This window comes from Myotis davidii, unplaced genomic scaffold, assembly GCF_000327345.1.
Source record: "Myotis davidii unplaced genomic scaffold, ASM32734v1 scaffold677, whole genome shotgun sequence".
In the NCBI taxonomy this organism is placed as follows: Eukaryota; Metazoa; Chordata; class Mammalia; order Chiroptera; family Vespertilionidae; genus Myotis; species Myotis davidii.
In genome coordinates this window covers 703,575-718,667 of record NW_006288363.1, presented here as the reverse complement: position 1 = coordinate 718,667, position 15,093 = coordinate 703,575, and the positions used below count along the sequence as shown (strand labels likewise).

The window sequence follows — 15,093 nt, the reverse complement described above, 5'->3', positions numbered from 1 at the left end:
ATGTGTACATCCCCCGAGGCCTGCTGGGCTGCCAGAGGGATGTCTGATTGCTATCTTAGGCCCATTCCCTCGGGGAGTGGGCCTAAGACAGCAGGTGGTCATCCCCTGAGGGGTCCCAGACTGCGAGAGGGCACAGGCCAGGCTGAGGGCCCCCTTTCTCCCCCTGAGTGCACAAATTTTTGTGCACCAGGCCTCTAGTATCTTATAATTTCAGTATATTAAAATTTTGCAGTTAATTTACTCATGTTTGTTTTTTCCTTTGGTTTTCGTTCATTGTGCTTTTTATTTTCTCATGTGCTTGGTTCTTTCTTTTCTTTTCTTTTTTTTTTGGTAGTTAATTGCCTTTGAAAAGTTATTTCCAGAGATACTTTGAGGTCTAAGGTTAACATATCTTGCTATGAACAGATTTGTGTTTGCTTATGTTAACTCCCTCTGGGCATTAATACTCTGAAGATCCCTGAACCTTTCTCGTTGCTTGAGGTTTCCAGAATCAAAGAGGCAGTGTGCTGCAGATATGTGCCAGGGCCAACCTTGGGCCACAACTACTCAACGATGGGTCTTTTTTTCTTTTCCTTTTCTTTTTCCTACTTCATTTAGTGCCAGGCAGCCTTCCCCATAGATTCTTGGGGAGAGAGTAGGAAATGTTCACTTAATCTAGTTCATTCTTACCCTGAAGATTTAGGCTTTTAGGATCTCAGCTCAATATGGGGAGGCTGTCTCAATAGATTTCCACCTTGTGTGTGTCTTGGACTTTGATTCTTCCTTCTCATCTTATAAGTTCTTCAGAAGCAAAGCCCCAGAATTAGATTGACAAATGACTTCAGGACGAACTAGCACTGATGCTTTAGTGTAGGGTTTAGTAAACTTTTTCTGTAAAAGGCCAGATAGTAGATATTTCAAGCTTTGAAGGACATATAATTTCTGTTTATACTACTCAACCCTTAGTACAAAAGCAGCCAAAGTGCATAAACAAGTGAATGTTGCTGTTTCAATAAAACTTTACTTATAAAAACAGGCATCAGGCTGGATTTGCCTCTGCTTACCTTTCTCAGTTTCCTCACACTCTTCAATTTAAAATAATGTTTTAATTTTTAGAGAGAGAGGAAGGGAAACATGAATGAGAGAGAAACATTGACCGTTGTCTCCTGCATGCCCCCTACTGGGGATTGAAACGTGGGCATGTTCCCTGACTGGGAATAGAACTGGCAACCTCTCAGTGCACGGGATGGGACAATGCTCAACCAGCTGAGCCTCACTTGCGAGGTTGTATATTCTCTTCAATTTTTACCTGGTTAGTTCCTTACCACTTTTTGAGTACTTTGATATTTTAAGAAATGATTTTTCTATTTTAAGCCAGTATCTTTCATTTCATTAGAAGAGTGATCCTGCAATTTACTGGAAGTGGAAACCTAGGGCAAATTACTGTGGAATGGCATATTATTTAATTGAGAAAAGGCATGAGTATCAATAACTTATTAGACACTAAAGTAAAATTTCATGCTTCTTAAATCAGATTTGTAAGGCATGAAAATCATGAACATACTAAGGAAGGAAGGCACACATCAACTGAAAGGATAATATCAATAACTCAGGCAAGTGTGGGAACCTTGTCAGAAAGGGGTCCATTGTATGAATGAATGTGAGAATGAATCAGTGTAAATTCAATATCATTTCTGTAAAACAGTTTAAAGCACTATCTTTGTATGTGCATGTTTTGCACAATTTAATACTAAAGTTATCTGTTTTTGCATAGATATTAAGTATTTATTAATTGATGAAAATATAGATCTCAAAATTTAGAGTTATAGATATCTTATCAAGGTCACATGAATATGTTGTATTCAGTATTTAAATAATTATTTTTCCAGCTACCAACCAATAGTTGACTACATAGATGCTCAGTTTGAGGCCTATCTGCAAGAAGAACTGAAGATCAAGCGTTCTCTCTTTAACTACCATGATTCCCGTGTCCATGCATGCCTCTACTTCATCTCTCCAACAGGCCACTCTCTGAAGACACTGGACCTCTTAGCCATGAAGAGCCTTGACAGCAAGGTGGGTTTGGAAGAGGAATAAACTTATCCTGCTGTAATATTTATTTTGAATTATTAAAATACCTTTATGATAATATATGTAGAACTTTCATTCTTTGCATTTTTAAAATATTTGCTAAGTTTCAATCTTAGGTTATTTTCCAGAGAAATTTAGTTTGGAAGATGAGACGCAAAGAAAAAAACATTAACACAAAACTTCAGTTCCTTTTTAAATGCTAGTAGCAGCACTTTTTTGAAAAATATATTTTTATTGAATTCAGAGAGGAAGGGAGAGGGAGAGAGGTAGAAACATCAATAAGAGAGAATCATTGATCAGCTGTCTCCTGCACGCCTCCTACTAGGGATTGAGCCTGCAACCCAGGCATGTGCCCTTGACTGGAATAGAACCCGGGACCTTTCAGGACACAGGCCAACGCTCTATCCACTGAGTCAAACTGCCTAGGGCAACTTTAGTTCTTTTTTCATAATAAATTGTATGTCAGAATATGAGAATTTATTTACATTTTCTTTAAAAATGCCTATCAGTACTCCATTCCTTTTAATTAATTACTAAATAATATTCCATTGTATGGATATGTCATATTTTCTCTATTCATCAGGTGATGGACATTTGGGTTTTGGCTACTCTGAATAATGCTGCTAATGCACACATTTTTGCGTGGTCACATAATTTTTAGTTCCCTTGGCTGAGTACCTAGGAAGATCAAGCGTTCTCTCTTTAACTATTACAAGGAGTCATAGTTTATTAGTTTGTCTGCTAGAGCTGCTATAACAAAATACGACACACTGAGTGGCTGAAATAACAGAAATTTTCTCAGTTTTGGAAGATAGTTGTCTGAAATCAAGGTGTAAGCATGTTTGATGTCTTCTGAGGCCTCTCTTCTGGACTTGCAAAGGCATCCACAAGTAGAAAATTAACTTTTTACTTGCTAAAATGATTTATTTTTGATGACAAAACTTCTAGGGACTTATCATGTTAAAAAAAATAGGGGTAGTGGAAAAGTAGGATATGCACACATGACGGAAAATCCCTTTCTTCACATTTGGTTAATAACACTTGCAGAATTCTATTTAGAATCTTTATGCCATTGGTGCTTTGTAAGAGCCAGTGTTTAAATGGACAGGGTACATCCAAGACTGTTCTTTTCTCTTGTGTAGTGAAAATCCTATGGCCCAGGGTCCTGGTGGAATTTAGTTTTGGAGGCTGGAAGTTCGAGATCAGGGTGCCAGCATGGCTGTGTGAGGGTCATCTTCCTGGGGTCAGACTTCTCATTGTAGTATCACATGGTGGAAGGGTCACTTACATTTTTTAAATGTGGAATTTATTTGACACTAATTTTACTTTATGACAAGTTCATTGACAAAGATTAAGATGAAATGTTTTATCATATATTACTGTAAATTGTGTTTTAATGTGAACTATACCAAAAAAAACTATTTTTGAATTTATGAGCCAAGGACATATATATAAATTTAGGGATCTATAAAAAATATTATTCACAAATTAACTCACTTTGGATTTTTTTGTTTAAAAGGTGATTATATACTACTATCTTATACTAAACAAATAACTAAAAATTTTCTGTAACCTCAAATATTATGAGAAATTCAGCTTTCATTATCCTGGCTAGTTATTTTATGAAATAGTATTCAGAAAGCAAGGTCATTCTGGGCATTACTACTTCCTATGTCGATATCAGAGTGGAAAGCATGAAGGCCTGCCGGTGAAGTCTTGGTGCATAGATCAATCGACTTTTCACTAGTTGCAGGCTCCTGGTTTTAGCAAAAATTTGATGAAGCTTATTTGATAGCCGGTTCATCTAACCAGACTTTGTAACCACTTAGCCAGTTATTTTCATTATTTAGTCTATTTATATGGAAGTTCATATTTATTAATAGAACATAAAAGCAAGAGTGTGCAACTTTGTCTTAGCTGGACAGAAGCAACATGATGTAGTTTGTGTAAAGATCATAGAATTTGGTGTCAGTAAAGGCTAGTTTTTAAATATTAGCTCTGTCACTTAATAGCTGTATATTCTTTGGCAAGTTATTTAGCCCTCTGAGCCTCAGTTTCTTTACCTCTAAAATAAAAGCTAGGGAGTTTTAAAAAGAGGTGATCTCAAGAGGCAGATGTGAAGATTAATTAAAATTGATAGTTTGTCTTTTGTTCCTAAAAGCAGAACACTCCACTGCTCACATGGAAACCAACCTTATCTGACCCTCAATCTGAAACATGTTGCTTCCCCTCCCCCTGATACACAAATACTCATTAGGCTTATCTTTCGGTTTGTGTATGTCCTCAAGCCTATTGATAGTGATGCTCTGGTTAGAAATGCCGAAGGTACTCCTCCGACTGAATTTACTCATAGCCTGAGCTCCACGGACCTCTCCCACCCCTACCACCACCACCAGAGTCTGTGTCCTGGCTGGGCCAGCCCTTGTGGTTCTTACTATGATCTTAGGATGCACTTCAGCAAGAAACCATCAGGGAACTTAGAAGAACAAGATTTGTTACAGATTCCTGGAGCGTACACAGCACACCCAAGAAGGACCACACAGGAGATCAGGAGAAGAGAGAAAAGGAGGGAGTACAAACCTAGAACTCTGTGTTTATTAGGGCTTAAGGGTGGGGTATCTCGGGTGTTGTGGGTTTGCTCTTTTTGGTGAATGTAAAGCCTAAGAGTGGGAATTAGAGTGTGGAAAGGGAGATGTGGGTCAGTTCTTTAGGTGGCTCAGGCTGTCTAAAGGGGGAACTTCATGGGTCGGACAGCCTGGTTCCTTACTGGTGTTTTCTAGTAGCTTTGTCATATACCTGGCAATATATTTATTCAAGTTTGATGTCTTTGAAATGGATACCTTAGCAATTGAAAGCTTAAGGTCAGGCACTTTTATTACAGTCAAAAAGCTTAACATTGGGCACTTATACTGCAGCCTGCTTTTTGTACTTATTATGGATGCAATTATATAAGTTATTAGCATAATTTATTGAATATTTAAGTACATCATATTGAACTTTGCATCAACTTTTTATGTACTGTACTCTGACTAATTTAACATAAAAGCTATTTTTACCCACAATTGTTGGAAAGTTTTCTGTCATTTATTTCATGGCTAGTTAGAAAAGTTTTCACTTCCATATTTAAGACTAATGAATCCAAATATACCAGTAAATCAGTGTGAAACTGGAGACGAGAAAGAAATTTAAGGATAGAGTAGAAATTATGATTTTTAGTTTTCATTTTTATTTTGGAAATTGTATTGATATCTCACTCTCTTGACACATGTGACTAGTAAGCCTGAAATTTCTCACTAAAAACAAACTAAATAAATAAATAACCAAAACCCAAAAAATCTACACACCCCTAAATTTGTGTAGGCATCCATTTTTTATGGTGACATTAATTTTACAGAATTAACTTTTTACAAGTTTGTTGGCCTTCATGACCCCAGATCTCTTTGTCTCTGGCTGGTGATAGGACTTCAAATAATGCTGAGAAAGTTAGTTCTTTGAGTTAGGAACATTCTCAGTTGGTCATAAAATTTTCTTCCTTTAACATCTGGGTAGGAGTCACTGCTGATGAGGCACAGTTTGGATAGATTCTTTGGGGAAAGGGAGCTGTTGAAATGAGAGGCAGAAGGAGAAACAACCTGTTTGACAATTTTGTATGGGATCAATCATCCTAATTATTTAGTGCTTATATTATTAACAAATAAAAAATTAGTGAATTAGCAGGCGGGTTTGACTTAATGTTACATGTTACTTATTTGTGTATGATAGGACTGTAAGAGATTTTGAGAGAAGAAAATGTGAGATTTTTAAACCGAAATTCAGGTGAAAGATTAATCTAGGTCGGGTCGGCAAGCTTTTTCTGTGAAAGGCCAGGTAGTAAACACTTTAGGCTTCTCAGGCCACATGATCTCTGATTGTAGCCTGAAAGTGGCCATAGACAATAAGTAAATAAATGGGCCCAGCTGTATTTCAATAAGTTCCTTCCTTCTTTCCTTCCTCCCTCCCTTCTCTCTCTCATTCTTTGTCTTTCTCGTCTCCTTTCTTTTATCCCTCCTTCCCTCCCTTCCTTCCTTCCGTCCTTCCATCATTCCTCACCCAAAGATATTTTTACCATTAATTTTTAGAGTGTGGAAGGAGTGGGGAGGAAGAGGAGAGAGGAAGGAAGAGGAGGAAGGAAGGAAGAAAGAAAGGAAGGAGAGGAAGGAGTGGGGGAGGGAGGAAGGGAGGGGAGAGAAACATCAACGTGAGAGAGACACATCCATTGGTTGCCACCCGCAACTCAGGTACATTCCCTTGATGGGGAATCAAACCAGCAATCCTGTGGTGTGAGGGCCAGTGCTCTAACCATTTAGTCACAACAGCCAGGGCAATAAGGCTTTATTTCTATAAACAGAAAATGAGCTAGAGTCCAGCCTCGGGCAAACTACGGCCTGCGGGCCGAATCTGCGGGCCGGATTCGGCCCGTTTGAAATGAATAGAACTATTGAAAAAAAAGACCATACCCTTTTATGTAATGATGTTTACTTTGAATTTATATTAGTTCACACAAACACTCCATCCATGCTTTTGTTCCGGCCCTCCGGTCCAGTTTAAGAACCCATTGTGGCTCTTGAGTCAAAAAGTTTGCCCACCCCTGAGCTAGACTATAGTTTACCTATCCTCTAATCTAGGTTAAGGAAATTTCTCAGAGACTTAGTGGTTTTGAATACAGAAACTGAAGGATTAAAAAATAAATCTTTAATTACCAGATTTTGTTTTTCTTTATTCTGAATAGGTGAATATTATACCAGTGATTGCGAAAGCAGATGCAATTTCTAAAACGGAATTACAGAAGTTTAAGATCAAGCTCATGAGTGAATTGGTCAGCAATGGTGTCCAGATATACCAATTCCCGACAGATGATGAAACTGTTGCTAAAATCAATGCCTCAATGAATGTGAGCTCCTAACTGAATATTACATCTGTTTTATATGTGAAAAAAGTAATATATAGATAACATTGCTGCTAACATATTTCACTTATGTCTTCCAAAAAGACACTAAACAAGGTGAATTTTCAAAAAGTCCAGTATAGGAAAATGTTTTGTTTTCTGGAGTTGAAAAAAATATAATGAGCCTATATTTTTTTAGCATATTTTCTTCCATATTTTCATGTAAATCAAATGATACATTGTGAGACTGGGATACTCCTTTTGTGGAACCATAGTTAAAGATACCTTAAAGCAGTGGTTCTCAACCGTCTGGCCCTTTAAATACAGTTCCTCATGTTGTGACCCAACCATAAAATTATTTTCGTTGCTACTTCATAACTGTAATGTTGCTCCTGTTATTAATCGTAATGTAAATATCTGATATGCAGGATGGTCTTAGGCGACCCCTGTGAAAGGGTCGTTCGACGCCAAAGGAGTCGCGACCCACAGGTTGAGAACCGCTGCCTTAAAGCTACCTTAATTGCCTTAAAGACACCTTTTATCTTTAAAAACAGAAGACTTGATAGCTTCCTTTGGATACTTTAGAATCTTAAAATCTTTAAGGAGATCTTTCTGATCTGGTGTTTAAGCTCATTCTCTTTTGCAGTGTCACAAGTACATAATAAACATTCAGATAACCTTTAGTTTACTATAATTGAAGACAGCTAAGTTTTCATTACTTGCTTCAGGCTTCCAAATCTTTAAAATATCGGCTTATATTTTGAAGGATCATGGGTTTTGGAGTCGGACAGACTTAACCATATATTCTTGTGGAAGTTATTAACCTCCCCTCCCCTAAGACTGTTAACTTATCTATAAAGTGGGATTAACAATACCTATCTTAAGGGTTGCTGAGAGGATACAACTTTTATGCACTGTCAACATCATGACATTCGATTAACTGTTCATTCCATTTCTTTTTTTTTCCCTTTTCTGACGTTTCATACTCCCATTTACTTTACAATACTTAAAACTAAAAATATAAAAAAGCCTGATTAATTTAAATGACATATAAATGTAAGTGATCTTAATTCTTATGTGTCTCTACATCTAATTTTATTTCTATGTCCATCTGGAATAATTTTTCAGAAAGGCACAATTAAGAGTAATAATGTCAATTATTAAATATTAAACATAATACTTAATATTTTTTACATTTGTCTTTTCCTTGTATTAATCCTTAACTGCTGAGAGATCAGTCTGCTCAATGACTCTAAATATACCTTTTGTATGTTTGCTCAACATTTTCTCCTTACCTCCCTGGCCAGTGTGGCTCAGTTGATTGGGAATCGTCCTGTGCACCAGGAGGTTGCCAGTTTAATTCCTGGTCAAGGGCACATGCCCAGATTGCGGGCTCAATCCCTAGTAAGGAGACCTGCAGGAGACCGCCGGTAGATGTTGCACTCTCACATGGATTTTTTGTGTGTGTTTTTTCTGTCTCTCTCCTTTTTCCTTCCTTTCTCTCTAAAAAGCAGTAAACTATTCTTTAAATAAGTTTGTTTTTCTCCTTACTTAAGCTAGTTTTCCAGTCTGCTCGATTCATCTTTAGTTTGGGTTGTATTTTCTTGCTCATAGTGCTCTCTCATTTCTCTAAATTTCAGGAACATTTTCTGTATTTAGCAGTAATTTGGGACGTAAATATTATTTTGGGTTAATAGTATATATCTATGCACACACTAAATATATATACGGTCAAGTTTTAAAATCTGAAGCATAGTAGATTACTTGATTTTAAGAAATTTGCTATTTAACCCCTAGAGTGCCGGGGAGCGTGATTGCGCTCCTCCTGTCTTTCACCAAAAGTGCCAGGATTGCTATTGCACTCCTCCTGCAGTGTCACTATTAGATGCTAGTAGTTCACTCTTTATGTGGGAAAAATAATTTAAAAACCTTAACTCAAAATGCCTTGGCAATTTTAGCATAGTTCCTAGGGTATTGGTTGGCACTCAAAGAGTTAATTTTATGTTATTTTTATAAAACTGTTCTAGTATTTATAACACTGGTATGAGATGTGATTGATATTGTGGCTTCTTTCCAGGGACATTTGCCATTTGCTGTTGTAGGAAGTATGGATGAGGTAAAAGTTGGAAATAAGCTGGTCAAAGCTCGCCAGTACCCTTGGGGTGTTGTACAAGGTAAATGAGATAAACAATGACTAGAAATATTTATGTCACCCAGTAGTCTCAATGTTGCATTTAATGCATTCTTTAAAATGATGCTTATTTATTTTTTTAATATATTTTTATTGATTTCAGAGAGGAAGGGAGAAGGAGAGAGAGATAAAAACATCAGTGATGATAGAGAATCATTTATTAGCTGCCTCCTGCATGTCCCACACTGGGGATTGAACCCGCAACCTGGGCATGTGCCCTAACCAGGAATCAAACTATGACTTCCTGGTTCATAGATCAACACTTAACCACTGAGCAATGCGGGCTGGACAAAGTGATGCTTATTTTTTATTATGACTCATTGTTAGTCATTTCTATAGAGACCAGGCAGAGCCTCTCCATTACCTGCTCAGGTGCACCAAGATATGCAGAAGGTGGGACACACTGGTTAGGCATTTTGAACAAAAATTTAAGTGTAAATGACAGTATGTAAATATGATACATAAACTAATTACCAGGTAATTCTGGGGTATAGTAAGTTATCTTATAAATTTATGTATTTTTTACTATAAACTATTGCCAACTATTTCCAAAATAAACCAGTCAGCCAACTAAAAAAATTTTAGAATTTATTTAGCATTATAATAGTAAGTAATTAGAACTATTTGGTTCATTTACTTGTAATGGTAATTACGAGTATTGATTTCCCAATGCTGCTTTTTATTGACACACTTTATAATGAATTTAAATATTGAAAATTAAACATTTTTAATGTATAAAAATATTTATTTATTTATATATTTTTCTTTTTTTTATTGCTTAAAGTATTACAAAAGGTATTACATATGTGTCCTTTTTTTTCCCCCTGCCCTTGACAATCCCCTGGCCTCCCCTACCCCCCAGTGTCTTATGTCCATTGGTTATGCTTATATGCATGCATGCAAGTCCTTCGGTTGATCTCTTACACCCCTGTTTGAGGCAGCTCTGCCTCTGTATCTATTATTGTTCAAAAGTTTATAGTGCTCTCTATTACCCATGAATGGTATGGAAGAAACCGAAGCAGTAATCAAAAAGCTTCCAGCAAACAAAAGCCCGGGGCCAGATGGCTTCACAGGGGAGTTTTACCAAATATTCAAGGAAGACCTAAAACATATCCTCCTCAAACTATGTCAAAAGATCCAAGAGGAAGGAACACTTCCAAGCTCATTCTATGAAGCCAACATCACCCTAATCCCGAAACCAGATAAAGACAATACAATGAAAGAGAATTATAGGCCAATATCCCTCATGAACATAGATGCCAAAATCCTCAACAAAATCCTAGCAAATCGGATCCAGCAGTACATCAAAAAGATCATACACCATGACCAAGTAGGATTTATCCCAGGGATGCAAGGATGGTACAATATCCACAAATCAATAAACGTGATACATCACATAAACAAATTGAAAGAAAAAAACCACATGGTCATATCAATTGATGCAGAAAAAGCATTTGACAAAATCCAACACCCATTTTTGATAAAAATATTTAAAAAGCAGTTGTATTTAAACAGTAACATACTTATTTTTGGTTTTCTGGTCACTATAAACATAGAGGGAACATTTAAGTTTATTAATTGTCTAACACAAGTTTGTAAATGTAGCATTTGTATCAAAAGAATTTGATAGTATGCACAGATGGGATTCTTGAGTATGCAGAATTTACTACTTTGAAGTGAAATAATGTTACTTCTTTTTTAAAATAAAATTTTATTTTAAAGAGAGATGCAAACATCAGTGAAGAAGAAAGAAACATTATTGGCTGCCTCCTGCATGCCTCTTCCTGGGGATCAAGCCCACAACCCGGGACCCATCAAGACACAGGCCGACACTCTATCCACTGAGCCAAACCAGCTAGTGCTGATGTTACATATTTTTTAAGCACTATGTGAAGTATCCTGAAGATGTTTTGTAAACGGTTAGCACTATATTAGTGAAATAACTGGAGCACGTGATAACATAATATAGTACGTTTCTTTCCTATTTCCTGTTTATCCATTGGCTACTAAATTTAAAGCAAATCTGGCCATCAGATTAATGTTGCCTATAATTCAGTGTCTTATGCAAGAGTTTCTTCCTTGGCTACTTATACAGATGTATCAGACTTATCATTTTCCTGTTTGTTATTTCAGATATTTTCATTTAATTACTCATCCAACAAATGCTAATTCTGTGTCCGTAATTAAAAACTGGTGTTGCCCTAACCAGTTTGGCTCAGTGGATAGAGCGTCGGCCTGCAGACTCAAGGGTCCCAGGTTCAATTCCGGTCAAGGGCTTATACCTTGGTTGCAGGCACATCCCCAGTTAGGGGGTGTGCAGGAGGCAGCTGATCGATGTTTCTCTCTCATCGATGTTTCTAACTCTCTATCCCTCTCCCTTCCTCTCTGTAAAAAATCAATAAAATATATTAAAAAAAAAAAACAACAACGGGTGTTGCCGTTTCTCGTTTTTCTGGCTAGTGGAAAATGAAAACCACTGTGACTTTGTAAAGCTTCGGGAAATGCTCATTTGTACAAACATGGAGGATCTGCGAGAACAGACCCATACGAGGCATTATGAACTGTACAGGCGTTGCAAACTGGAGGAAATGGGCTTTACTGACGTGGGCCCAGAGAACAAGCCTCTCAGGTAAGTGGGGATTATACTTTTTTATTTATCCAGAAGGATGGAGAACGTCTTTTTCAGAAATCTCCCAATATGAAGTAGAACCATTTGATATTGATTAATTATTGTGCTTTTAGGTCACTTAAAGCCTCCTTGTTTTGAAGGGTTTCTAAGTCATCACATAAAAGGAAGAACATATGGCAAAAGCTTATTATTTCAGTATGTGCTGAAATGAATAACTAAAGAAAAACTTTTAATTTGGTTTTGTTTTTTATTTGAAAAAAAGCATATTTATTATTATAAAAGAAAGTTGAAATGGGAATCATATTAAATAAATTTAAAAACTGTTGGTTTTTATCCTGATGAATGTTTTTAGAATGACTTAAATTTAGGAAAATATAAAGAAAGAATGAAAGTACTTATAGGGAGTTAGAAATTAGACTGTGTCTGAAATATTGCAATGTACTTACAAGAATTTTAGAACCTGATGACCTTCTTATGATGAACATTAAATGTAATTTTTTTATGCTGCTGCATTCCATGTTTTTTAAGATATGTAAACATTAAACTCTAATCGTAAATACACTAATTCAGATTTGACAAAGCATTCCAGGAGGAAAGCATGAGATCTTTAAACTATTTTAAACTCTGTTATAAAACTAAGGATTTCTTCTGCTTTTGGTTATTTGTATTTCAGTCATTTTTCTGGCTATTAGTAATTGCACCATAGTAAACAAAAGGAAGGAAGAGAAGAAATTAAATTGGTGCTGCTATTGCAAATGACTTTTGGGAAGATTTAATAAATGACGTTAAATTTTTTTCAATCTATGGATTTAATTAGTGTTTTAGTTCTTGGAAGCATTTTATGTACTTAATCCCTGCTCACCTATTCAGGAATGCTATACTTCCAGTTCTGGGCCAGTTCTGGTAAAATGGTTATGTTCTTTATTGAAGATAAGTCACCTAGAGTTGATTCCTCTAGTGCAGTGGTTCTCAACCTTGGCTACACATTAGAATCACCTGGGAATCTTTAAAATCCTGATTTCTGGGCCTCATCCTCCAGAAATTCTGTTTCTTTATTATTAATGTGGCCCCACCCCATAACAAAAAAACAGAATTTCTGGAGGATGAGGCCCAGAAATCAGGATTTTAAAAAGATTCCCAGGTGATTCTAATGTGCAGCCAAGGTTGAGAACTACTGCTCTAATGTTTTCCAAAGGAGGCTTTGTCTTTCATTCTTTCAAATCTCAGGGTCAATTCAGAGGTCTCTGTATGCATTAGTGAGACATGGATCCTGAGTGAGAGCAAGTAGGACAGCCTTGAGAAACTCCAAGAATTGGATTCAGGTTGCCTGGTGGATCGGTAAGGGACTAAGGGACTAAGGGACACAGATTCAGAATTTCTAGGGATGGAGCCCAAGAATCTACATTTAAAGTAACATCCTAAGTTCAGTCATTTAGTAGATACTTAACTGTTTGTCTCCTGTCTGCCCAGGATGATACTAGTCACTGGGCATGTAAGGTCTGTGGAGTTAAACCAAGACCCTGCTTTTGTAGAGCTTCTGAGGTGGGAGTGGGAGGAAGACACTGGCCCTGTGTGGAAAAGAGAGTGTGGAATGTGCTCAGAAGTGGAAGTGAGGAAACCAAACTAGGAGTGTACTGTAGTAGTCCAGGCATGAGAAGTAGAGGCTTGGATTGAAGAGTGGAGTAGAGGTTGTCAGAAGCATACTTAAGATATGTGATTTGAAGGTAAAGTTAATAGGACTCATTGATGGTTGGACATAGGACGTAAAGGAAGAGGGGAATTGAGGGTGACTCTAGTCACTAATTATGACCTAAGAAACTGGATTCATGGTGTTGATGTTTATTGATAAGAGCAAGATTGGGGAAGGGCTAGATTTTGGGTGTTGTGTGTGGTAATTGAGAGGTTTGGGACATGTTAAATTTAACCCTACCAGACCGCTGTACCGATTTTTAGGTAATTTCCACACAAATGTGGAATATTGGCGCCAGATGAAAGGTAGATGAAAGGTAGATCTATTTTCTACAATGTCTCCAAGTTCCATCTTATTCTAACCACTTGTTTGCATGTAACTAACATTTTTCTATATCATGTTGGTTTTTTCTCTTTAATGCTCAGGAGCCCAGGTATAGGGGACAGTTAGGTTCAGGGCCTCAGGTCTGGTAGACTTAAGTTGCTTATTAAATACTAGAGGCCCTGTGCATGAAATTTGTGCACGGGGGCGGGGGGGTCCCTCACGCAGTCTGCACCCTCTCCAACCCTCGGGGATCGGGCCTAAACCAGCAGTCAGACATCCCTCTCACAATCTGGGACTGCTGGCTCCCAACTGCTCGCCTGCCTGCCTGCCTAATCACCCACCCCCTAACCACTCCCCTGCCAGCCTGATTGACGCCTAACTGCTCCCCTGCCGGCCTGATCGCCCCCACCTGCCCTCCCCTGCTAGCCTGGTTGCCATAACAAATCGCCCACAACTGCCCTCCTCTGCCAGCCATCTTGTGTCCACAAGAGGGCAACCATCTTGTGTGAGGGTATGAGGTCAATTTGCATATTACCTCTATTATGTAGGATTTGGGTGAAGAGTTTGAGTAGGAACTTGGGAAGAAGTTACTTTGAGATTCAACTGTGAATAATATTGTGTAAAATTGTAAGTATTTTTAAAGTGTCTACTGTTTACAAAGCTGTGGACTAAGTGCTGCAGATATACTGACTATGATCACTTGGTCCTGACCATGTTGTAGTTTATGTTCTTGTTGGGGTGGGAAAAATCAGCTAATTGCATAACAAATCCCAGTTGTGAAATGTGCACTACACGGCAGACAGTGTATAATGGGGGGAGGGTATCCTGGTTTAATCCAGAAACTTAGGGAAGACTTCCTGAGGCAGTTACTGTTTTGAGCTATAATAACATGGGGAAAGCAGAGCAAGATGTGTAAAGATCTGAAGGCAGAGAGCAAATGGCCTCCGGAAAGGAGACAGTGGGGATGGCATAAGATTGAGAGGACAGGTAAGCAGGAGTAAGACCATGGAGGCTCTGGGGAGGATTTTGTCCTTGTCCTAAGGGAAAGGCAAAGTCCTTGAAGGAGTGATAACATGTTTACATGTAAAAAATCACTGTTAGCTGTAATATAAGGAAGGTATTAAGGAGTGTACAAAGATGCTTAGGAGAAACCAGTTAGGAGATGTGGCTGAGACTAAAGAAACAGCAGTGAAATTAGAAAAGTATCTAAAAGATGAAACTGAAAGAACTTAGTGATTGTTTAGCTATAATAAGATTAAAAAGGT

At 37.6% G+C, this 15,093-nt stretch overlaps 1 protein-coding gene across 1 annotated transcript in view; it reads left to right on the top strand.

The window, feature by feature from the left end:
• The window catches only part of SEPT10 (septin 10), a 51,797-nt gene that overhangs the window by 17,849 nt on the left and 18,855 nt on the right, over window positions 1-15,093 (top strand). Inside the window, exons 4-7 of the mRNA XM_015561679.1 lie at window positions 1,869-2,055; window positions 6,839-7,000; window positions 9,072-9,168; window positions 11,646-11,814. Of these exons, the coding sequence (XP_015417165.1) occupies window positions 1,869-2,055; window positions 6,839-7,000; window positions 9,072-9,168; window positions 11,646-11,814 (615 nt within the window). The remainder of the gene's footprint in view (window positions 1-1,868; window positions 2,056-6,838; window positions 7,001-9,071; window positions 9,169-11,645; window positions 11,815-15,093) is intronic.